The sequence below is a fragment of the Athalia rosae genome, chromosome 7, assembly GCF_917208135.1.
Source record: "Athalia rosae chromosome 7, iyAthRosa1.1, whole genome shotgun sequence".
NCBI lineage: Eukaryota > Metazoa > Arthropoda > Insecta > Hymenoptera > Athaliidae > Athalia > Athalia rosae.
In genome coordinates, this window is record NC_064032.1 from 14,799,815 (window position 1) to 14,824,416 (window position 24,602).

The following is a 24,602-nucleotide window of genomic DNA, read 5'->3' on the forward strand; positions in this document are numbered from 1 at the left end:
GTAAGAGGTCCGCTCGACCGCTGAAAGAACCGACTCTCTCTTTGCCCCTCTATAGGTACGTACCACCTCTTTCCGAGGCCCAACACGTTCTGGTAATTACAAGCACGCCGCGTTTTAACTCGCGGGAGGGAGTCACGCGAATGAACGAACGAAAGAACAAAGTAAAAGAGTCGTCGACGTTCCCTCCCCATCCCCCCCCCCCTCCCTCTTTTTTTTTCCCTCCCAGTTTGCTCCCTCCCCCCACCTTTTCCGCGAACGTAACATACGTACGGGTGCTGGATATCGTGTTCCTGAATGAGCGGCGAATCTTAAAAGAAACGCGAGGCGGTCACGTTGAAAGCTCAGCTTTTCTTTCCTACTCGATGATCCGATTGCGACGAATGCGGAGGCTGCCGTATTACTCTGATAATATGTCGTAGATTTTCAATTATCCCGCGTATGGAATAAAAATATCTCCGGCTACAGCCGACGAGGGGCGATATCAATTCATTGTAAATTGCATTGTGAATCGGTGCTTTTTCATTTACTTCTTTTTCCTTATTTTTTTATTTTTTTTCCCTCATTCTTTCCGTGGCAAAATTCTCAAAGGCGGTCGACGCTGTAGTCTCCTCGGAGAAGCGTCCGCAGGTGCGAAATTGAAAAGGTGTTAGGATGAAAAAAAAAAGAAAAAAAAAAAAATGGAAAAATGGAAAAATAGTAAAGGCGTTATAACGGCGGTTGATGGCCCTCGGGCTAGAGATAGCATTGAGGTGTACCAAACCCATATTTACAGGGGCAAGAAAATTGCCGTGAGGGGCCAGTCCTGGTGACCCTTCCCCATTCGAGATGGTAAATACATATACCTATACCAGGCGGTGCTGAAAAATTCAAGCAAACACACCGAGTAAGGTAAATCTTATCCTTAATGCAGGTTACACATACGTGTATACTTACACCTGTTTTTCAAAGACATATATACCTACTTCCATACGTTATACCCGGCGCGAACGCATACGTGCGCATACGCTATAGGCACGTATGTATATCTCGGGAGCTTTGAAAACCGTCTGCCTTACTTCCCTTATAACGTACTCACCACCCTATACCGTCGCGCACACCCCTATAAACTTGGTACTCCTGCGCGACCTATTCAGTAACCATTTTCGTCGCCGCAATACCAACTGGAGGATTTTCATCGTCACTCAAAATTCGAACCGAGTTTGTTGTTGGCTCGGCACGAAACGTCCGTACGAAATAGACGAGAAGCACCAACGGCAGAAGCGACGAACTACCCACTCCTCGCTTTTAATCAGTCACTCGATCGTTGAGATCGTCGAGTTGTGGAAATTGCGACGTACGAACTTGGAACGAAGAAAAAAAAAAAAAAATACGTTGTCACGTTACGAGCGCGCGGAGATAATTGTTTTATTTTTATACACACCGTTCGCGGATTCGCGCTCGGTTATTTCCTCACCGTCGCCTGCGTCAATTTTCTCGAAAATTTCCACCCCGCGGATAACCAGCTCGACGTGAACTCGGAGGCGAACGAGTCTCGGGATCGGAACATTGAATTACATAGACGTTCCGATTGACGCTGGAATTTCCCCGTGAGAAAGCACGCTTTGATCTAGACGATCTTCGAACGAGGTAACGAAACTCACGTGATTCAGATCGTTCGAACTCGATGAAGGTTCGCGGATGATCTCGCTGATGGGAAGATGAATTTGAACGATTTTATTTCAACGATTAAAAAACAATCGATGGACTTTCATACCCGTTCTGACTTCCTTTCAGACAGGTTTTTTTACCTGGCATAAATTTCTTCTGATTTTTTAGAGGTCTCCACGGTTCGACAGCTGTTTTTGTGGCGCGGAAATGAGGGTGCGAACTCCCGCTTCGAGTGCAGTTTATTTTTATCATCGTTATTGGCGAAAACGATTTTAGCGTCTCTGGAGCAGAACGAATGCTTCCCGATGTTGTACATCGCCGATTCCAGCACCGGCGCTGGTTCGTTATTGTCGTTATGGTTCCGAACTTGGCTTTCATCTTTTTTCAAGCTCGAAGAAAACCGACGAGTTCTGTTCGCGATCGGGGAGGGTTTTCGACGCTCGGGGAGTGGTCGTTTCTTACGTTTTTTCATCCAATCAACGAACCGAACAACCAATGGTAATTTCAAACGCAATTCCGTACGAGGTTTGCTAACCTGCGGACAAAAAATGAATAAACAGTAGCCATGAAATTGTTGAATTATAACTCGCGAGTGATTGATTTATCTGTACGTATGAAAGCAAGTTTTCATAGCTACTCTCGTTTTACTATAACATAAAGAAAAACTGGGACAGAAGAAAACCTTTTTACGGGATATTACGGGGTGAATACAGCCGCAATTGGGACAAAGTTTTCCTCGTTCACTCTTAGGGTTTCTCTTCGATCGTCCAGATGATGTAGATCGAAAGGTTATTATGGGATTAAATGGCTTCTGAAAACGTTCCACTTTTTTATTTGCATGCAGATCATTTATTTATTTATTTATTTATGTATTTATTTATTCATTCATTCTTTTCCTCGTTTTTCGCGTACCAAAAGAGACACGAGAAGCGGAAAAAGTGCGAGAAGAAAAAAAAAAGTAACGCGATAAAAATAAAAAATAAAAAAATAAATAAAGAAAAGTATATACCTACGAAAAATATGAGGGCTGCTGCGGAGAATAAGGAAAATTTATTTTATACGCCACCGCGCGCGCTTTTCGAGCCAACTTTTGAACAAGTTCAAATTGGAAACTAATAAATTTAGCTGAATATTGTCCCGAACTTTGACTCTGAAATTTTTTTTTTATTTTTTTTTTTCTCATCTCTTTTCGGCTTTGTGAAGGGAGAAAGATGGTCTCACGGTGAAAGTTTGTCTCTTGATCGCGTACAGGAGGTGACGAGGAAAACGAAGTACTTAATAATTAGAAAACTTAATACCCAGATATTTTATAAACCGACTCGTCGTAGCTCGATACGGACATTATTTAAACTCGACAAAAACTTAACGGATATTCAAATGATCGAGTGAAAATTAAACGCACTCACGTACACCCCGGACATTATCAAAAATCCACTCGTTACTACGGTAAAGCTCAATAAAAAAATAATCGGTTCGATCATCTCGAATAGTTTTTTTTCGCTTCGTTCATCGGGACAGGTGTGATGAGCGATCGTGTAAAACCAGATAATTTCTCACGGTACGTGTATAAGACGAAGGTTGAACTCCTTGTGCGATTTGAGAAAATTAACCCCCGCGCTAAACGTCGACGGGGGTATTACTGGCAATGGAATTACTTATCGATACTCGATACCCACTAAACGTTGAGGTGCCTCGGTGGCAACTTCAATCCATTACACTTTTCAAACCCTCTGCACACCGCAACTTCGCGCTTTGGCAACGACGTTTTTCGTTTACACCGAGTACCGATACGTGCGGTAAACTACCCTCTCGCCCAACAGCCAACAAAAATTCCCCGATTACCGTCAAAAACTAGATGGAAAAACAATCGGAATTCGAGATCGACAGGTAAAATCAATCCTGACGCGCCAGAAATCGGGACGAGGAAGAAAAAATAAATTGAGAGAAAAAGATAAGAAATGAGAAAAAAAATCAAGCATATCAGGAAGGATGAAGAGGTCGTTCAGAAGTTGACAACAAGAAGTAGGGCGGTCGTCCTGGAAGAAAAGAGAAAGGTGCGGGGGGGGGGGGGGGGGGGGTGGAGGTAGAGGACATGGAAAACATAATTAAACCGTTTTATTTCAGACCCAGCAGGTGCTTCGCTAATATGAAAGTATCGCGAACCTCGCGCTCGGATTAACTTCTCAAACTTTCCCATGAGTCTCTCTCTCTCTCTCCCTCCTTCTCTCTCTCCCTTTCTCTTTCTCTCTTCGTGCACCCTGGTTGCCCAGGTTTTAATTAAACCGTAATTAACTCCCTGGATAGGAGATTAATAGTAATAGAAAATTAGACTTTACGTAACATTCGCAAGGTGCCTCGTGTACATAAATTCCTTTAAAAGATCACACGCATCGTCCACTCGAACGTTACACCGATACATAATGTAGCTGCGAAAACTTGAATAATCCCCCGATATATCCCTCGGGGTTTCAGTTTATCTTTATTTTATTTATTCAATTTCTCTTTTCTCTTTCTACTCTGCACTCGTTTCGCAAAATAATTATGTTGTTATAATTCAGGGTGCGGAAAAGGAGAGAAAAAAAAAAAAAAGATACGAAGTAACATCAGGCTCGTCGAAAGGAAAACATAAAAATAAAAGCTGAGACAACCGCCGAGGGTTGTTCTTTTATCTTCTTATTTTTTTTTTGTCCTTTTTTTACATGAAATCTCTGAATTTCATTTGTATTCGGACATACGCATAGTCTCTCTCCCTTTCGACTCCCTGTTCGGGCAATATTTCTTTTTGTTTTTTTGTTTAAATATTTATTTTTCCAAACGGTCTGCAGCTACAGCGTGGTTTATTTTTGGAAGTTAATATTTGAGCTCATGTCTATCCGGAAGGAACAAGTATAAAGGGATGAATGTACAATGTATAGGTATATATATATACGTAACACCCTACGAATTTGCGTATGGAAAAATCTGTCCACATACGTACAGACGGATAAAATTTCGCCGGAGAAAGAAATTCAATAAAAGATCTTTTCTCAAGCGGCTAAAGCCGGTCCCAGGGTAAGGTGGGAAGAGATAAGGTATCCTCCCGGTAATATTTCGATATTCACGTGTACGTATAGTACACCTACCCCGAAAAAAACTGTTGCTCCTCGATATTCGGAAATCTGTTTTTTCTATACGTTTCGCTTGACCGTTTGTTATATATTTTCAGATTACTATGACGGTGACACCCCATGCCCAGGGTTGGGGATAGTCAGGGAAGGTGGCGTTTGCGCAGTCATGTGGCACAGGCAGTTACTAATATGCTGCTGCCTTGCCCTGTTCTCGGTCATGATTCGATCACAAACCGGTGAGTAAATACCCCTTCGGGGATTCTCGATAAATATTCATGCAACGCGTCATTTTATCTAGATTTACATTTTTCAAATCTGATCGTACGCCGAAATTCCCGCAACGCCGCAGCCGTACGGCTGGCTCCGGATTTTATTAAAGAATAATTCCGCTTTGAACGACGCGTTCCACTTTATTCTATAAATAATTTATCCTCTAATATTTGAACGCTGTCGCTGTACGAAAATTTAGAAAATTTTACGACCACTAATTTTCAGAGGTGAATAATTTTGTACCGCAGGTCCTGCGTGAGAACTATGCGAAATTTTAGTTCCAAGGGGTAATAATAAAATGAAGCGTATAAATAAATGAAATACAGTGAAAGACGCCGATGAAAACGATCGTAAATCACTGGAGAGTATCGGAAATGTCGTCGAGACGCGTAGAACGACCACGTCGCGTCGGTCGACGGTTGCGAGTTCTGACGTTAAAAATGTTCGAGTGAAAAGCTCGGGAAAGTTTCATTCCTCGCCTTTTTTTTCTTCCTTTTTTTCTTTGATTTTTTCCTTTTTTTTTTTTTTTTTTTTTTTTTTTTTTTTTCTCGACTCCACTCGCATCACGCGCTCTTATTATGTTACATTACACGCTGGGTAGAATTGTGACACGGAGAAAAGAGATAAGAGAAGAGGGAGAAAAGAACCTGCAAAATCGTAGAATAGAATATAAGAGGCAAAGTTGTCTGAGAATAATACATGTACAGTGTATTCTCGAGAGATCGTTTCTCTGCAGTGTCGCAGAATTTTTACGACGTTGCTTCACTTATAGATTCGTGCAACGATAAAATTATCGAAGTTTTATCCCTCTGGGAATTTTTAGCACCGTGACTCGTGGCGGAAAATTTGATTTCTTTCGTCGTGTTTCCTGTTTGATAAAATGACAAAGATAAACCGCGTTTAACGTCGTTGGATATTCCATCGGTTCGCGTACACCGGATGTAAATTTTTTTTATTTATTTTGTTTTTCAATATTCTAGTCCGGTAATATACGAAATGTGAAATCTACCAAAGTCGCTTATCGGGTCACTTCGGTGATAAATTTATCTTCCTTTGTACGACGCGGAGACACTCCGTTGGATAATCGCCAAGGTTATACGTAACGTTCTCTACCCTGAATTATAGAGCTCCGTTATATTTTCGGTGAGCTTTTGTTCTACAACAAATCCTGCAAGCTCTTAGTAAAAAATTTCAATCCGAGAGACCGAATATCAAGACTATTCCCGATACACGTTTCCTCGATTTTCTTCTCTGCTCCTTGTAAAAAAATGAATCCACTTTAAATCCTCCGATATCGAATGAGGAGAACTGAAACTTTTTGTAGAAATGAAAGAGAAGGAGAAGAAAAAAAAAAGAACGAAAAAAACGACGAGAACTGCACGTAAGAAAACTCGCGAGTCACTTCAGTGGATGAAACGAACCACCTGTCGACGTGCAACAAACAGCAGAAAAATATCCACAAAAGCCCTTGACTACGACACACGTATACACGTATGTACGAGGGGACAGGTGTACATGCATGGGAAATAAATGGAGATTGACGCGAGGGAAAATTCACGCTAGAAATAAATGGGATAAATCAAACTAGAGGGTATTCGGTGGTGAGGTACGTTATAAAAATTCAAACTGCATTTCTATACCCCGTATTTCCGATCACTTTACGATCTAAACTTTTTACGTCTTCGACGATACACACTGCACTCCGCCGAACAGTGGGGTGTGTTTAATGTGTATGTACACCACCCTAGCCACACATACCTGTATATACAGACCGTATAATCCTCGGGAACATCAGGGATAGGATGGTTTACGCGGTGATCCCGATCCAGGATCCTTCTCGGTTGGCTATGAGCTTCGTGATGGGGAGTTTACATAGCTGCTTTAGGTACCCACTAAATAATGGATCTGATCCGCCTCTGAACCAACAAACATTGTAAACTTACTAACGATTTTAATAACTAGCGGGCTTATTATAAGTGTCTATGAAAACATATATTGTATACGGGGCATTCAGCGGCAAACGGGCCTTTTTTTTCCAAATGTTTTTTCAACTTGAAACTTTTTCGACGTCTTGAGAGATCTCACAGTCAGAAACCATGCTTACACTATTTATTAACGCCCGAAGTCAAAATTTTCACAAGCTACGATGTCGGGAATAAATCCCATCGAGATATATACTTGATTTTTCACTTTTCGGAGCGATAAATTGGCAATAAATCGATTAATTTTATAGATAGATCAATTTAACTTATGAATTTGAATTTCTAAGGTCAAAATTCATGAGAATAGTATATGAAATATTTTTTTTGTGGTCCAAAATCGCCGAAACTCCAAGGGGTACCCGTTTGGATTTTTTCGATTTTTGAGCCAAAAATTAAGTAATTAAAAAATCGTCCGTATTGCCCTTTTCTGACGTAGTTTGACCTCAGGAATCCGAATCTGAAAGAAAAATTGATCTATCTTTAAAATTGATCGAGTTACCGCCAATTTTCAGATTTTTGGGGTCAAAAATAAAAAATTGATTTTTTGGTCTATCCTAATGTAATTTGAGCTCAGGAATCCGAATCCGTAAGAAAAAGTGATTTATCTGCAAAAATGACCAAGTAATCCCCATTTTTTCGCGATTTTTCGCGATTTTTGGCATAAATTTGAGGATATCTCGAAGGGAAAAAATCGTAGCTCAATTTACTCAACGGATTCGTGTTCCTGAGGTCAAAATACATAAGGAAAGTGCCATACGATCAATTTTTAAAAATAAAAATTTTTGGTCAAAATTTGAAAAAATCGTAAGGGGTACCCCTTGGAAAAATCTCAAATTTTGACCACAATTTTTTATTTTTTAAAATGGATCAAAGGATACTTTTCTTGCGTATTTTGACCTCAGGAACACGAATCCGTTGAGTAAATTGAGCTACGATTTTTTCCCTTCGAGATATCTCAATTTTTCTACTCCAAAAAGTGAAAAATCGACGTTAACTCGGTCAATTTTATAGATAGACAAATTTTACTTGTGAATTTGGATTCCTGGGATCAAAATACACAAGAATAGCATATAAAAAAAAATATTTTTTTTTGGTCCAAAATCGACAAAAATCCAAGGGGTACCCCTTGGAAAATTTTCAAATTTTGGGCTAAAAATGAAGTATTTTTCAAATCGATTGCAGAACACTCTTCCTATCCGTTAACTAAATTGAGCTACGAATTTTTCCCGTCGAGATATCCTTGATTTTTCACTTTTGAATCAATAAATTGGCGATAACTCGATCAATTTTACAAATATGTAGATCAATTCGGTTTTTAAATTCGTATTCCCGAAACGGCCGAAGGTTTTTGAAGAAGAAATAGTTTCCTCTCTTTTTCTTCTTTTACGTTTTTTTTATTCTTTCTCTCTTTATTTTTTTACACCCATCGGATGATAAAGTCCACTTTACAACTACGCGGTTCGCGCAACGTTTTATTTCCTCGATATAAAAACCGGGTATTATTAAAGTAAAAGCGAGGCGCGGTGTGGTTAGGCATACGTAATCTCGTTTTCCACTGCAATAGCATCGCCATTAAACGCGATCATGAGTTTGTTAAAAATAGACGTCGTTTAAATATTTTCTCTCCTTTTTCTTATTTTTTTAAATTCAAAGGGCGTATTGTACGGGATCAAATGTAAAATAGCATTGTGTCCCTTCGATTGTATCCCCTTGGATTTGCGATGGACCTTTTTATAAAAGATGTCGTTTAACGACATTTTCATACCAAGGGAAGAAAAAAAATTCCACCCATCCATCTGCTCCCACCCCCTGAATCATTCAAATCATTTATACACTCCAACGCATCAATTGCCAAATAGTTTTCTCACGAAATTTCTCTCTTCCTCGTTTTTTTTTTCTCGTTCATTTTCATCAGAATGAACGAAAGGGAAATCTTTCAGAGTATTCTTAACGCACGTTTTGAAGATGTCGAATAAACGATATTAATGGGGTATGTACGTGGAACGCAAAAATGGAGAAATTAAAATCGCACACCCCTTTTGTTTCGTGTCATCCACCCTCCATCGAGGAATGACAATTTACTTTCGAAAAAGAACGTATTAAAAAAAAAAATCAAAGAGGGTGAAATATGCATGTAGCTTCTTCTTACCTCACGTTCCACCGCACTCATTTTAAATTGCATTCTCGCTGACCAGGCTACTGCAAGAGAGAATATGTTGAAACGTTATGAAAGATGTGAAACGATGTACATGGAACGTTAGAATTTCATATATGAAGAACAGTATATGCCAGCGGTAACGTAAAATAAGGAAAGAAAAACAAAAAGTAGGAGATGAAAAAGGAAGAGAAAGAAAAACTAGAGGGAGAAGACGAAGAACTTCTGCTTCATGAAAGTTTTTTTGAATTAAAAGCGAACCGGCAAGTCACGTATATACCACGTATAAGTATTAAGCTCGGAAAACGACAGGTTCCATTCCGTTCCGGTAGCTAAAGCGGAAGATAGTAACGTTCGTGATACTTTCAGTAGTCGAACGCATACATATGTATGACTAAAATAATGCCATCACTGGAAGGCTAGAGTTGCAGCTGTGGAATTTATCTCGTTAAAGCGGATCCGAGAGTATATGAAAATTTAAGATAACGAAATTTCTCTTATTTCCTAATCTCTCTTCTCCCCTGTTTCTCCTTCTGCGTATGCATGAATTTCGGGATTAACTATAACAGTTGAGAAAGTTGTTTCTTTTTTTTTACCTCCTCTCTTCTCTTTTATCTTAGGTGCAATAATTATACCTACTTACAATTAGTCAAATAGTTTTCCTTGTCGTTGCATCTATTTGTAAACCTATAAGTAAGACTGACGCAAACTATTTGTACCGGTAAACCCTGAAGGTCTTTGAAATATTTCGACTATCTGTCTCGGTGATTAAGGGTGCCTAAAACATTTCTAGGGTTTCTCTCTACGTTTCTACTAGTATGCATTAGGTGTATACCCACCTACCGTACCTTCCCAACTACCCACCTACTGGAAGAGGATAAATTAGGGTGAGAAGAGAGAACAGGATTGGTGGCAAACGATCAGTCAAATAACCTTCGTCAAAACCTGCTTTAACGGATCTTACGGGGTGTACGCCGTACGCAGGCTTCACGCGCCAAAATTCACCCCGCACAGATTTCTAGACCAATCTTCTCGTCGTTGGCTCGTTGAAAGTAGAGCTCCCGTTAACGATCGAATATTTTTCTTCGATCCTCTTCTTCGGGTAATTTGATTTTTCACGGTAAGGGGTTGAAAATACGTGTAATGAGAATGAAGCTAACACGCGTCACGTCATATCGTGTTCCCGTCGGTCGGGTGTACGGAGGTACAAAGTAGCCTCGGTAGAGAAAAGGTATACCTGTATGCATAAAACATGAAGTGAGGGAGTCTATGCTTGAATTAGAATTATTTACCTGGGTCAGCCAGCGAGCTCGAAAATTACGCCAATTCCGCTACCAACAGCTGGCAACACGCGCGGCGTTCCGCACCCGGGTCACGCCGAGGGATGAAGATATATGTATACGTGTCTCTGCGTTACACACGAGCCGCGTGCTGAACAAATATGATATCAACACCGGCGTTAAATAATTTTCAAATTGTTATCTAGTGCGGGTGAAAACGCGTACTTTCGTCTCTCCTACGAATTTCGCTCGCGCAACGTTTTCCGTAGTTTCCGTTCCGGTGGGGGGGGGGGGGGGGGGGGGGTAAATTTCGCTCGACTAGATTCGGCGTATCTATACGCGAACCGGCAGTGATCAATTGCCCCGAAATTGCTACGGGATTTCATTATGGAAATTAAACTGCAGCACTAAACCGCGTTTGCAGTATCATAATGCCTGTATACGTAGAGGTAATTTGTTCGATAGAAAATCTCCGCAGTTAATTTCTATGTGATTTTATTCGGGACCCGGTGCGTTAACGGGGTCATTTTACCCGCGATGAAATGTACCGGTTACACCGTACGAAAAACGTATACGAGAAATGAAAAGAAAAACAAAAAAAAAAAAAAAATTAAAGAACAACCGGAAAGCGAACGACAGAGGGACGTGCGAATCGTGGCGATCCGACACCTCGCCGATGCTTTCAACCGACGCTTTTAATAACCCCCGCAACTCCGAAGCCTTACCGAATTCTGAGCGGAGGAGCTTAGGTGCGGATTAAATTCAGGGCCCTTTTCCCGCACAATAAACCAACCCGTCCGTAGGAAATGCCACGTTTTCCTACCACCGTCGACCGAAAAGGGTGACCTAAAAGTCACGCTAATTTAGAAGAAACTAAATTATCCCTTTACTCAACGCTCGGCTTATAAATATATCCGCATGCGTATTTTTTCACCCTCGTCTTTTCATTATTCGAGCGAAGACAGAAGGAGAAAAAAAATTGTTATACATTCATATACGTAAGAAATTTCCAATAGAGTGGAAAAAGCGATGAATAGAAAAAAAAAAGAAAAAAAAAAAGGTCAAGCATAGAAATCACTTTTACCTCGGAGGGTGGAGTGGGCTCCTCCGTTCTCCTCGTGGCAACAGTATGGCGGATTGTTCTCTCGGCTAACGGGGAGAGCGGGGGTTGTGGGTTAATTATTTTTATTAGTCCGATTAACGGGCTGCGGTTTTGATTAAATCTGTGCTCGTAACGTTTAGCGATGTCTGATTACACCGGCGTGTAATGAAAGTTGAACTATACCATTAACGAGACTCCTCTACCGCGTCGTGGCGATAAAGCTGATTTGACGTATCGAATCGACAGTAATAAATTCAACGAATTGAATAGATGAAAGGTCGGGAAATGAGTTGAAAATAAAAAGGGTATCCATCGATCAATCGCAGGGTTTCGTTCCGCGCACGATTTCCTGGTTTCTTTGAGTGACACGTACATATGCGGCAGTTCGCAATCGGACCGCGCGGAATATTGTTATTAATTTTTATCGATAGCTATTGTTGTGTTTGACTCCGCGTTTCCGTATACAAATTCAACCCCATCGCCCGCACCCACCCTTACCTCCTACGCAAACGCGCGCGATTATTCCTCTCGACGAAACAATTAAATACCCGGGACATAAATATGCGAACGACTAGATTAAACGAACAATCGAAATTCCGTACGATTCGATTCGGCGGACGTACAATGCACACGGGGTTACTCAAACACACGTTTTTGACAAAAACGGAAAACTGGACGGAATTCGAGCACAAATCGTTACGGGATTTCCCGGACATGTTATTTCAGTGATCGGTTTTTTTTTTTTTTGCTCTTCTCCTATTTTCATCGAGGACACCGCGTGGATTATTTATTGTAATATAGTCGAATAATATCGGAAATTTCAGCTTTTTTTTTTTTTTGTCGCCGATTTAAAATTCACATCTGCAGAAAAAAAAAAATATATATATACAATGCGCGTATACGGCATGTATGCGACGATGTTATACATAAAACATGAATCATCCCCGATAAATTTTATGGATGGGACACTTTGAATGTTTAATGTTTAAACATTGTTTTTTGATTTTTTTTTTTTTTTTTAATATCTTGTGTACGTCCTCGGGAGAGGAGGAGGAGTAAAAGAAGTGCTTCGTCAGTGTACGTATATAACCGAGTGTTTGCCTTCGAAGGGTATTTAAAAAAGGGCTCCGCGTCTCCCTCGGGTTTTCAGGTAAAAATGAAGGGGAGCGAAACGTGAACTCTGGAAATGTGGGCCGCGTCGATGGCGCGGTAACGTGAAAAACCCCGTGGAAATGCACCGATACCTTTATCCAGAGTATATATATATAGATTAGAAAAAGAGGTGAAATAAAATGACTTGGAAGAAAGTAAAAAGGAGAAACGAAAGAAAAAAAAAAAAAAAAAAAATCGAATTACCGTGGAAGCAGGTCAATTAGAGCTCACGGTGAAAAGTTTCGAAAGAAAAGAAAATATAGGGAATAGGACGAAAAAATAGAAGAAATAGAAAAAAAAAAACATTTCTCATCCCCTGCGGTACGATGTAACGTCCTAATACTAGCTGCTGTCCGAGGGATTCCTGCAGGATCAACTCGTCCTCACACCAATTCTAAAACTAGCGAAATTAAAACTCTGAAAGAAAGGAAATTTTTTTTTTTTTATTTCACGTATTCGGTTTCTCTTTTTTTTTTTTCTTAAATATACTACTTTTCACTTTTTTACAAAGTAATCGAACTTATTCGGGTAATTTTCGTTCGGTTATTCGATCTGTTTATTTTCTCTCGGTAAATATCGTCAGGTATTACCTACGTAAAGTGGAGGTTAGTCGGTACAAAGTAGGTATTTATATAAAAAGGAAAAAAGTGTGTACAGATAGGACGGGTGCACGCGGATTCGCGAGTATTTTCCGATAGCCGATAGCGATCGTTTGATCTTCTGATCTCGTACCGAAGTAATGCCGCATCAGGAACGTTACCTTTTGTCTGCACGTTACTGCCGAGCAGAAAGAAATGGAAAGAAATGGAAAGAAAGAAAGGGCACGGAATGTAGACATATATATACACGTTATACGTAGGAGTTGTGAGATTTCCGAACAGAAGGAAGAGGGAGGAAAAAAAAAAAAAAAAAAATAGACACTTAAGAAATAAGATGGAAGGGAAAAAAAAAGGGAAAAGTTTTCTATACACGTTTATTTCGTTTAGCCCGCGTCGATACCGTTAAACCAATAGGTGGTAGTCGTCAGAGTAGATTGAATCGTGCGGAGCAACGCCTGTGTACGGTATATGAAAACGAACGGCTCGACGTGTTAAGCAAATTAACGTGCGACTAGAATACAGAAAAGATTCCTCATCGGCGAACCCCCGACGCCGCATCTTCCGCCCGTACATACATACATATACACCCTCTCGATATTACGTATGTACTCTCGTATTTACCAACACACTATCTCATTTACCAGCACAGTTACTCTCCCGAGGAGTTTCCGATAAGTTACTTAAGCAATCGAATTCGATTTTGCCGTACAGTCAGAGGGAGGGGGATGAGCAGCCATTGTGCGATTTCGTTTGATGAATCGCGTCGCCACGTCGTAAGTAATGATTTAAATTGAATTTGATCGACCGACTGTTCGCTCCAAAGTTTTCCCGAAGTATATATCGCCCGGATACACGTAACGCGCGTATCGGGAGGGTACCGTGTGTCTGTGTAACGCGTTCGATAACAAGGTCTCGCTTTTTGTACGATTAATTAATTTATTTATTCAATTATTCAAGTTTAGTTTTCCACGGCACACCGTGTACCGCCGCCCACAAACACATACCGTGTGCTTTGGCAACGTGGTCTACCCGCGTGTATACCTTTGCATAACTAACTGTATATATGAGTTAAGTTTTGGGTTTGGTTAGCCCACCTGTATGAGGGCTGGTTTCAACTGCCATTTTGTATTCATTAACTGTTCTTGATGTATACGTTCGAGTCAAGAGACCGCAACTTCCGGAGTTTCCCTGAATTTACCAAACAGGTACATACGTACGTACGTATAGACGTATCTGCGAACCGATCCATGAACTATTCATTTACTTCTCAAAACTAAACTTGCTATTACCGCGTCTTTGCCCACCTATGTGGCTATTAACTTCCATGTCCTTAAGTTCGTGAGCTCTAGACGCCGAATTCCGAGGGTGCGAATGGATTTTTAATGACGCGAATTGAAAACTCCGGATCAACGTCGTCGTCCTCGAGTCGGGGATTCGATCGGATTTCGAGGTACGACTTGTTGGTTTATTTTATTTTATTTTATTTTATTTTCTATTATTTTTTTGGGGGGTGAATCAAACTTCATACACGTCTGATTATGAATATTCGAGCTTTCCGTCCCCCCTACTCCGCCTCTCTCATCCACCTCCACCCTTTTTACTTGGGCAAGGATTCCCAATAGTCTCGTTGATTAGCTCTACAGGAATACTCGCTAATCAAAACTTTGATAATACTAGTCTCGTTCGTATAAACTCGCCGGGAGCGAAGCTTCGCCATTCGCCAAATGCACCTGAAGCTGATTTTCTGTTTCACACGTATGTTTTATGTATGCCAAATCCATACCACCGACTCTCCGATATTACATGATATTTGGAAAGAAACTCAATCATTCGTCGTCGCGTATAACGAAAATTAAATGAAAAAAACGTTCGAGGAATTGATGAATCAGTTTTGCAACTCTCTAACGACCTTCGACCGCGAGGTGGTGGTTCGTTATCAATTTGATTTCACCTTTTCTTTTTCACGTTTGATTATTTTTCTTTCGATTCGTTTTCGAAATTCCGTATGTCTTTGGGGGTTTTCTTTGTAAAGGTAGCTACTAAAGTTTCCTCCATGTCGGGCACGGCGGTACAAGAGCAAAGTCGAATATGATGATTTTCATATATTCGAAAGGTGAAGATGGAAGCAGTGAAGCGACGCGGTGAGGCGGTAGCGGCCATATTGGTATCCCAGACACGCCCGACAATCTCTCTGGAATTCTGATCAGTTTTTCTCCAAGGAGAATAAGAAACTCGGGGGCCGAATGAGCGAAGAGTAGAGATGAGAAGAGAAAGAAAACTCGGGAAAAGAGGAGGAGGAGGAGAGAAAAAAAAAATTAAATAAATAAAGGAAAACCGAAGAGTCCCTACCAAAGATTTTTGAAGGGGCCGCTGTACGGGAAGTGGGGCGATATTCGTGTACAAAAATTCTCCTTGTAATCCCGGAGGAAATTTTATTTATTTTTCCAATTTATAAAATCACTTATAATCCAACGGCCGTTGAATTTAATTGAACGAAAAAACACGCGGGATAAAAAAGTATCGGTATCATTGGCTCATCTCGGGATAAATTCTTTAACGACTTTAAAAAATTGAAATCCTTTTATCTCATGTTTACGCGCAAGTTTCAGCTTTGATACTTTTTCCAACAACTGAAAGAGTGGGATAAAGATCGAGCAATCTCAAAGTTGAAACTTTGAGCTTGCGGACCTTTCCTTGAATAGATTTCTACGTACGTACGTATGTGGGTGATCCTTATAAAGTGTGAAAAAGCTTTCTTCAGTTCGGGTTTGTATAAAAATTTTTCCGTCCCACGCAAGGTTTCTCACATATCGGAAGAAAAAAGTGAAATAAAAAATGAGGTAAAAAACTGAGAAGAAAAACTCAGGGGCCAGCTTATTTTCTGGGAATTTAAAAGAAAGTTCTTATCGATTTTCTCCGGTGTAAAGAAAATTGTGTGCGAAGAAAATTTGCGAACTCTTAAATTACGATCCGTTAGGAGGTTGCGCAGAAATCGAAGCTCTCCGAGTGCCACACGGTGGAGGAAGTGATCGCCTCGATTTACTTTCCACGTAGCAAATAAGCTGCTGTTTAATTATGTCGAACGTGGTGGTGATTTTATCCCACTAGATTCTTAGCGTTAGTCGACTCGTGTCGTATCATCTCTTTTGCTCCTATGTACGGAAGTGGTTAGTCCTTCTCTCTCTTTCTCTCATTTCACCCGCTTTTCTCTTTGTCGCTGCTAATTTCCTTGAACTCTGTTATCTAATTACATGCAACGATCTACGCGATCCAAGGGAATTTGAATAATTCCAAGCGTCATTCGGTTTAATTCGTTCGGGGAAATTCGTTTCATGGGTTTCTAGGACAACGAGCGGGGACTACTCCGCGACGTAACGCGACAAATCTCATCTTCGCGTCCGTGTATCTGCTACACACGATCCAATTACACCTTCGAATAATAATTAGCCACTCGTCAGACTCTCAAAATTTATTCAAACATCTTTCACGGCAACATCCACTTTCTTTCGTTTCCGGATCTTCTTTCTTCACGCCCCCCTCCTTTGAAATTTTAATTTTCTCACCTTCGCAATATCGCAAAGTGAAGGGGAGAATAACGATGAAAATAAATATAAAATAAACATACACGCCTACGTTATAGAAAAATGAGCCTGACGATGGAACAATCGGATAAAAGTACGTGACGTGAGCCAATATACGAAAGTAGCGGACGCAGCGTCTGCGTTCCCGCGACACCTGGGGAACAAAATACGTGACGGTTAGTTTTTCGAAATTTTCTCCTTTTTTTTTTCTGTCCATCTTTCCCTCTACTTCTGATGAGATGGATGGCGGAAAGGTGAGATCGGTTCGGAAATCTATATTCATATCTCCTCAGAAACCACAGAGAGAATGAAGAAAATTTATATTTTCAGAGGATATCAATTTTCGATTCTCAAAAGGCGTGTAATCGCAGGACGATAAATTATGTGCACGGATATGAAATTGGACAGAAAACGAGACTTTAATTTTCTGAATTTTTCCGCAGCGGGGGAAAAGTTTTCCACCTGCATGGCTGCAGGTGGTTTCAGTTTCGCCGCAATTCCGAGCGTTCGCGTTCTTACCTCTCGTGATTGCATAAAAATGAAATCGAGTGCGGTTAAAAGAATCCTAGTTGGCAGACAATTATCCGACAACGCGCGGTTTTTTTTTTTCGTCGTTACGTCGTTACACCGCCTCTGGAAAATATAACGTCCCGCATACCCGCGTCGTAACGCCGTGTGTGCCCAGGTATCCTTCGAATGAAATTTCATTCCGTAGAGCCCCGCAGCATCGGCTCTATATTCCCCCCCCCACGCTTCTTATAATACCCCATCATTGACAATATCGAACGAAACGCGCGATATTGCTTTTGAATTTTCATAAGGCGAACGGTTTCCCGGAATTTCAGAGCTTCTCAAATCACCTGCTTACCTTAACAGCCGGCTCCCTGAAAACCTACACATCACCGATCCGTTTCATAGAGAAAATATACGTGATACGTGTACACGTAATGCAACTAATGATCGGTAATTCAAAAAAAAAAAAAAACAAAAAAGAATTATACGTATAATTTTCTTCCTTCTTTCGTTATTGATAAATTTCGGAAAATTTGGACACCTCGACGGTATCGGCTTGGAACCCGACAAAATTTCACCTTGGGACGGAGTGTAGGTTGCGCGCACAAAGCTCTATAACTTTCATTGAAATTGACGCCTACGTCGGTCGGCCAGGTTATACCGTGGAGTACGCCAGCTACGCAACAACCTGCTATTTCACACCCCGAAGCTAGCTGAAATTTATCGAGTGCTACCTACCTATAGAGGTATATATCGAGTGCTCTTCATCGCAGACCCGCTGCACCGCGAGGTCGTGTGAAATCCTCTCGAGGCAAAATAGTCGCTTTATATTAGTCGACGCGTATTACGGTATAGCGTACGTACGTACGTACGTACGTCGATAACAAGGCGCGTTCCCTCGACGTAGGTGTACATTACGCGCCTATAATTTCTCTTCTTCGTCTTTATGAAAATTTTGAATAATTCATCACGACTTTACGTATCATCATATTCTACCTGTCCCACGAAATCCGACACCTAATCAACGTAGCTTTTAGAAGCGACTCGGAAGCCGTCGCGACGCTATAAGAGAAACTAAACCCACTCGAAATTATGAGAGCTTGCGGGACAGGTGGCAGCTACTAATTTTCGGAGACACCGCCTCGTCGCACGTACGCGACGTATCGCTACTCCGAAACCACCACCGCCAGCGACTCGCAACCGTATTTAAAAGTGGCTGATAATTTTTTCATTTTTCATTATCCCAGATACGACGGTGAAACGACTCCACCCCCCGATCGGGTGAGTCGTAACGTGGGTTAAAAAAAAAACCAATATTTTTCCAAGTCATATCGCATATGTACGCGATCATGTGGGATGGCTCGTAAACATGGGAGGGTCGACGCGGGCTGAGGAGGGGAAAAAATGGAGTGATAATTAAAATCCGTTTAATTAAAAGCAGCGGAATTAGAACGTGTAACGGCGGACCGTAGAGGATGAGAATGTGACGGTTGATCTCTGCGGAAATTATCGAGCGTGTGTAAAGAGCCGCTTTATATCGTTCGCGAAGGTCCCCAAGTTGTTCCCATACTCATAGCTACGCCCTCCGTACTTGACCCTTGACCGAAGCGTCGCGACGCCCGTGTTATCCAAATCGGCGAGGGTGGGGGGGGGGGGGCTGTGGAAAACGCGAGAGCGAAAGAGAGAGAGAGAGAGAGAGGGGGGGCTTCGAAGAGGGGGATGACTGGGAAGGAGACGCGCGTCGGAGGATTAATATCGGCGGAATTAATATCTGCAGAAAACGATGCGGAGGCGGGGAGGGACGGGGCGGGGAAAATAAGTGGTGGAAAAAAGACGCTGGAGTCGGCGGAGAGTTTAAGTTGATTAAAAAAACGTACCACCGTAGTACAGTGCGCCGTTGATTACGAATAATATATCCCGTATAAAATTATTGCCTTTCGTGTATAGGTGGCTACGCGTTGGTCATAATATTAACGGAAGTATTATCGCAACGTTTAATTAAAGGGGCCGGCGTTGTACCTGCGTCGCGAAAATTTTCTTAATTAAAGACGCGGCCAACGTCTTACACGCGTACGGCGCGGTCGTCCCCCTATCGCAGATTATCGCAAAATTTTCGAATTCGCCGAAAGTGACTGAGGATAAAAAGAAAAAAAAAAATGAAAAAAATAACAGCACGGAGGAATTTACCGAGGAGGTATCACGTGTGGATCTGTGATACATTAATGCTACGAACGTCGTATACGTGTCACTTTACGGACAACTTTCTTTGCGAAAAAAGCGCAGTAAAAATAAAAACGTCGCCGTACGAACGCCCACGTATAGTTTCCGATGGGATATACCGTCCGTAGCAGCTGCTACCGAGATGTTTACCCGGGTAAAGAATCCTCCCGTGAAAATTCAACGACCAAGAAGACGTCGGTTATAGACAATAATGTAGACGTTTTTCATCCTCAGACATCAACGTCTCGACTTATGTGGGGGAAAAAAAGTTCTCCGCGAATCGTGGCAAAACGATTTTTCCTCTTTCCTCGGATCCGTTTCGAATTTCGGCGACTCCGCTCCGTTTCTCGAACGATACTACGCGTATGTTTGTTCGTTGCGTTATTTTTTTTTTTTTTATCTCCCTCTGGTTTTCAGATTCGCCTGAAACTACCGAAAGGCCGTCGACCAAGGTGACGACAACGGCGAAACGTTCGATACCAACCGACGCGCCGATGTTGAATTATATTTTCGACGCGCACAGCACACTCAACAAACACCATCATCACGATCACAGATGGGGTCCACATTTTGAGGGGGAGAGTCAAAATCTCACCGTTCAGGCCGGTGCCACCGTCACTCTGAACTGCAGGATTTCACTCCTACAAGACAAAACTGTGAGTAAATATCCGCCGATGGAAGAAAAGTTTTCATATCTTTTTTTTTTTTGTCATTCGTTATTTGATTTTTAATTCAGCGACATGAAAATGTATTCAATTTTCCCAAACGAAACTGCTCCAATCTCGCATCCGCGCCCCAAATCCTGCAGCTCATCTCTTTCGCTTATTTTTTGGTCGCGCTGGCTGCAGCCAGCGGCACGGATTAATTTAAAAAATTCAAGAAAAACCGAAAAACAGAAGCGCAAAAAAAATTGACACGATTCCTTTTTTTTCCATTTATTTATTCAATTCGTTTTTTTTCTTCCGACTTGCGTACACCCGTGCAATATCGCTACAGGGAATAACGTATTCAGGTCCGGAGTGCAACTCTGAATAATTAATTCCGTTCCAGTAAGAGGAAATATTTTATTTTTTTTTCCACTTCTCTCTCTTGTACACTCAGCGAACGTATCGTCGCCCGTTCGAGCTTACCCCTCGCTTCTCTCCCCTTTCGATCACTCCGGATCTTCGATCGGTGAAAAATAAAAAAATAATTGCAACGAAATAATCAATGTGGCAATTATTCTAACGTTTTGTCCGAGGAACGTGTAATTTCTGTGATATCTTATTGCCGGTTTAAGTGCCAGTTTACACGTTACACACGCTCGGTATATGTACCTATGTAGAGGTCCGTATACATACTTTGTCGGTAAATATATTCAGGGGGTAGTAAAGATCCGTTTATTAACTTGTTAAACTTTCATAGTGGTACGTTAAAGGTCGCACGTGTGGATGCAGGGCTTAAATACATATGTAAGCGTACCTATGATACCGGTGTGTCTATACCGACTGTATATACGTTGCTCGATATACCTACGGTTACGCTATACGCGCCCCCCGCATTTCCTCGTTCGGGGTGGGTCGGAACAGCACGTGAAGATAAAGACCGTCGTTCAACCGTATGATATACCGTTACGACGCCGCTTATTATTTCCAGGAAAATAAACTTTGCACCTATAGCCTAGCGCCAGCTAGCTAACTACGGAGGCGGATAGCTAACTCTTCTTCCCGCACTTCTTTATCACCCCCTTTTTTCCCTCCCCACTTAGCGTCGTTTCGAAAACAATTTTGAAGCAACTTTCTCTCTACCCGGTGCATCGCGATAATAAGCGACAAGAAATGCACGAGCGCGAATAATGAGGAGGTGGGAGGAAAAGAATTTCCAGTCTGGCTTCTTCTCCGCAGGTTTCCTGGGTCCGTCGTCAGCCCGATGGGGAACAATTGAGCCTGCTGACCGTCGGTCAGCATACTTACACGGGCGATCTGAGGTACACGGTCGAATTTCAGTACCCCAACAACTGGAGGCTTCAGATAAAGTACGTGAACAGCAGCGACGAGGGACAGTACGAATGCCAAATAAGCACGCACCCGCCAAAATTCATACAGATCAATTTACACATAAACGGTGAGTATTGAAAATTGAAAATTCACCTCGTCGATTTTTCCTCGATGTGAGATTCGGAATTCTTTTAATCGCGATATGTAGGTGGATGCTTTTGTCGTCTGCAGTGGTAATTAGTTTTCGCATTACCGATACGTAACGTTGATCATCGCCGCAAGTTAACTTCTCGAGTGAACGTGGGCATCGATTATTGCAGTTGTGATTATTATCATTATTATTATCGTCGTACCATAGCGCTCGCAGTCGATTAATTACCTAGCACATTATGTCGGTATAATTAGACACGGATTGCTCGTTTGGCTATGCGTGTATACACATCACTAACTCACTGTGGAATATGAGGTATGAAATTAAACAATTCTCATCCCTGTGTTCCCACATTTCCCATCACACCCCTACCCCTCCCTCGGTCTCCTCCTGCCTATTGATTTTCGATTCGTTGGGAATTCGTATCTGTCATCGTGTGCGGATCGCAGCTTAAAATTTTTATTATCATTCGATTGACGGCGAGGGAATTTTTAATCGATACCGAATCGATGATCGTACAACCGACGTATAATGTCTCCTTTTTTTTTTGTTTGTTCGGACATTTTTTCTTTCATTTTTTATCATCGCCGATTCACGTCGTTTTCGAAGGACGGGCTACTAAAAGCTTCCGATCATCGCATCGTACCTCGAACTAAACCGTCGATGTTTTTTCATATTGGTCCAATACGTGGACGTGACTGGTACATCTGCTGAGATACAATCTGAATGCGAATGTAACAAATTTTTTGATGCAATGAAAATAGAAAAGGCATTACACGCGGCGTGGTACGACGGATCAAGACGATTGACGATTATTCCATGACGTTTGAAGGGAAAAAAAAAAAAATTATCCAGTCGTAGAAAATTCTTTCGTTAGACACTCGCGGGTACGAGAAAATTTTACGCATATGAAATTCTCGATTATAAATAGGTATAATATTGCTGCCTCAAAAATCTCGGCAGAGTGAAGAATGAAAATCGCTGAATTATTTATGGGTAGCTAGTGTACGTATGTCGCTATAAATGGCTATGAACTTTCGGAGAAAAATGAGCTAGGATAAAAAATATGCTCCACTTTATTAGAAGCCCCACGGTGTCAAAGTATAGAAAAATCCGGCGAAAAAATACAATTAAAGAACAAGTATCGGAAAGTACTTGGTATTTCGCACAAGCGGGACCGACGCGACGGTGAGAACGAGGCAGAAATTGATAAACACTGAAAGAAGATGAAAAAAAAAATTATCCTCGAAATCTTGAGAGGGATTTATTAATTAATGCAGATCGCGAGGGTTTGAGATTATTGGAGAATTCTTTGAGAGTCAAAGTTTGCCCTTAAAATATTCGAAGATTTTCCCTTCATGTGCTCGCTTTGTCGTACAATGGTTATATTTTTAACTCCCGTGCCCCTCGACCCCCCCTCGTACTTTCAGTCGCATCAAGGACTCGTCCCCTCGACTTTAATATACCGACGTTATTATTCACTGTCCACGAATTTCTGCCGAGCTACGTGGAGCGATGCAAGAAAATAACTAGAAATACGCGCTCCTATAATTTTTATACAGAGTAGTTTTTCTCTAGAAAAAGAAAAAAAAAAAACCACCCTGTTTTATCACGTCCGTTATCGTCTTGTGGCAAAGTCGGGTCACATAGCGATGAATTACGAATGTCCTTGCAATTCATCGTTTAATTAAACTCGTAATTTTTCGGTCCTCTTTTTTCACCTCCTTCCGAGCAGAGAATTTTCGAACCCTCGTCAAAATTTCGTTTACAATTTTCCGACGAATCGGAGAAAGTGAAGGGCACGATAACGTATCCCTGGTCCTCGTTGGTCTCGAGCAAATGTTGGTACAGGGACGCGGAAAGTTTTGCGAGCAACGGTTCTTGGCCGTAGTTTAACCGTGAGGATAACACAGGAATATAACGGTGGCGTGTTACGCGCACCTTGTCCCAAAGCCGCAGATTCAACGGTACCTGCAGGTTACATTAGTTTATCCATAATGTAACATTATATTAAGATAATATCATAACCGGGCAGGACGATGTCCGGCCCAAAGGTAAACCCCCGTCACGTCAACCCCATGATTATATTATTACTTTTAATAAAACAAGGATACGTGTCCTCGAACAAAGGATTAATTTTCAACATCAAAGTTAACTCAAATTTCATACCGCTCCCTGCCCGGATAAAACAACTGAAATTTTCTATAAAACGATTACATCGACCTGCACTCGTGCAAATAACTTTTAGACCGCGATTGCAGGCTCAAAAATTTTCTGCAACTTTTTTTCTCCACGCTTTACGAAATAATCTCTTGGAAAAACTCGGTCTCATTCTGTCACACCTTCGGATTTTACGAATCGGAATTTTTTTTCGCGACGTGCAACGAGTCAGCGTTGCTAAGTGAGAGGGGGGGTGGGGGATGATTTCCTAATACTGGAGGAAAATGTACATCCGTAACTCGGTGAGACGCTTCGAAGTATTAAGTATGCGGGGTATCGCTATATCATCTCCACTTATCCTCCCTTTCCCAGGTCCCCCGTCGCGTCGCCTCCTCTCTCAGCTTTCAACTGGGTTATACCTACCCACTATGGTACCAAGTGCAGCAGTTAAACACGAGCCCTTAACGTTTACGGTTTCGGGTTAATCCAACGTAGTTTGTCTGACACGCGTCAATTTAATATCCCCTTGTATAATTTAGGATATTGCAGCGATATAATCTATACAATCACTTCTCAACTTTCGCCCGCAACACACTTCGCTTCTCGTCACCTTTTATTCTCCTTCTCTCCATTCCTTTTTCATACTCCCAAATTTTTTCGTCGTCATTCCCTCATCTTTTTTCGTCAGCCCTCTCTCCGCTGCAGTT

At 41.5% G+C, this 24,602-nt stretch overlaps 1 protein-coding gene and 1 long non-coding RNA gene across 4 annotated transcripts in view; one reads left to right on the top strand and one right to left on the bottom strand.

The window, feature by feature from the left end:
* LOC105689632 (obscurin) overlaps nucleotides 1–24,602 on the top strand; it is a 187,147-nt gene that overhangs the window by 150,390 nt on the left and 12,155 nt on the right. Inside the window, exons 6-8 of the mRNA XM_048658583.1 lie at nucleotides 4,853–4,990; nucleotides 20,026–20,264; nucleotides 21,492–21,711. Of these exons, the coding sequence (XP_048514540.1) occupies nucleotides 4,921–4,990; nucleotides 20,026–20,264; nucleotides 21,492–21,711 (529 nt within the window). The 5' untranslated portion in view covers nucleotides 4,853–4,920. The remainder of the gene's footprint in view (nucleotides 1–4,852; nucleotides 4,991–20,025; nucleotides 20,265–21,491; nucleotides 21,712–24,602) is intronic.
* The window catches only part of LOC110117211, a 35,342-nt gene that overhangs the window by 6,630 nt on the left and 4,110 nt on the right, over nucleotides 1–24,602 (bottom strand). For 2 of the 3 annotated variants that reach the window (XR_002305889.2, XR_002305890.2), the window contains exons 2-3: nucleotides 9,156–9,205; nucleotides 6,783–6,940 (exon numbers count right to left, since the gene is read on the bottom strand). This is a non-coding gene — a long non-coding RNA (uncharacterized LOC110117211). The remainder of the gene's footprint in view (nucleotides 1–6,782; nucleotides 6,941–9,155; nucleotides 9,206–24,602) is intronic. The other variant, XR_007279450.1, reaches the window with a different exon arrangement.